The sequence below is a fragment of the Leptonychotes weddellii genome, unplaced genomic scaffold (assembly GCF_054177405.1).
Source record: "Leptonychotes weddellii isolate Sample4059 unplaced genomic scaffold, ASM5417740v2 HiC_scaffold_45869, whole genome shotgun sequence".
In the NCBI taxonomy this organism is placed as follows: domain Eukaryota; kingdom Metazoa; phylum Chordata; class Mammalia; order Carnivora; family Phocidae; genus Leptonychotes; species Leptonychotes weddellii.
The window spans coordinates 1-798 of NW_028012828.1; the positions used below are offsets into that span (position 1 = coordinate 1).

Sequence of the window (798 nt, forward strand, 5' to 3'; positions counted from 1 at the left end):
GCTGGCGGGCAACGCGGCGCGCGACAACAAGAAGACGCGCATCATCCCGCGCCACCTGCAGCTGGCCATCCGCAACGACGAGGAGCTCAACAAGCTGCTGGGCCGCGTCACCATCGCGCAGGGCGGCGTCCTGCCCAACATCCAGGCCGTGCTGCTGCCCAAGAAGACCGAGAGCCACCACAAGGCCAAGGGCAAGTAGTGGTCTAAATGACCATTTACGGTAGCTCGAGTAAGTCGAGTCCAAACCAAAGGCTCTTTTCAGGGCCACCTATATTTTCTGGAAAAGAACTTTAACATTTGTTTTATACTAAATGAGAAAAAGTGGGACGTAGAAAACTTGAGCCATTCTCATCTATCCTCTATCCCGGGTTGAAAGCAGAACACTACATTAAAGCCTAAACCTGCGATGAACGATAGGTTTTCCCCCATCTGAGAATTTGTGGTAATTGGAAAACAGACTCCTTACATGCCTTGTTGAGTTGTTTACCTAGTCAGTGTGCGTCCACAGGGAGCTATTAGCTTTTGTCAATTAATGAAATTTTCTGGTGCACAAAAGCTTAGCTGGCTGAGTTTAGCAGTCGGCGCAGCAAGCGGCCGGCCGCCGGCCACCGGCGGCGTCAAGAAGCCGCACCGCTACCGGCCCGGCACGGTGGCCCTGCGCGAGATCCGGCGCTACCAGAAGTCCACCGAGCTGCTGATCCGCAAGCTGCCGTTCCAGCGGCTGGTGCGCGAGATCGCGCAGGACTTCAAGACCGACCTGCGCTTCCAGAGCTCGGCCGTCATGGCCCTGCAGGAGGC

General features: G+C 55.9%; 1 protein-coding gene across 1 annotated transcript; it reads left to right on the top strand.

Moving 5' to 3' along the window:
* Positions 1 to 6: 6 nt before the first annotated feature.
* On the top strand, positions 7 to 793 carry LOC102730247 (histone H3-like; the record flags this gene model as incomplete). The annotated part of the gene is made up of 1 exon (XM_081810957.1): positions 7 to 793. A coding segment is annotated over exon 1 (261 nt), but the record flags the coding sequence as incomplete, so codon positions are not given.
* Between the last annotated feature and the right edge of the window lie 5 nt (positions 794 to 798).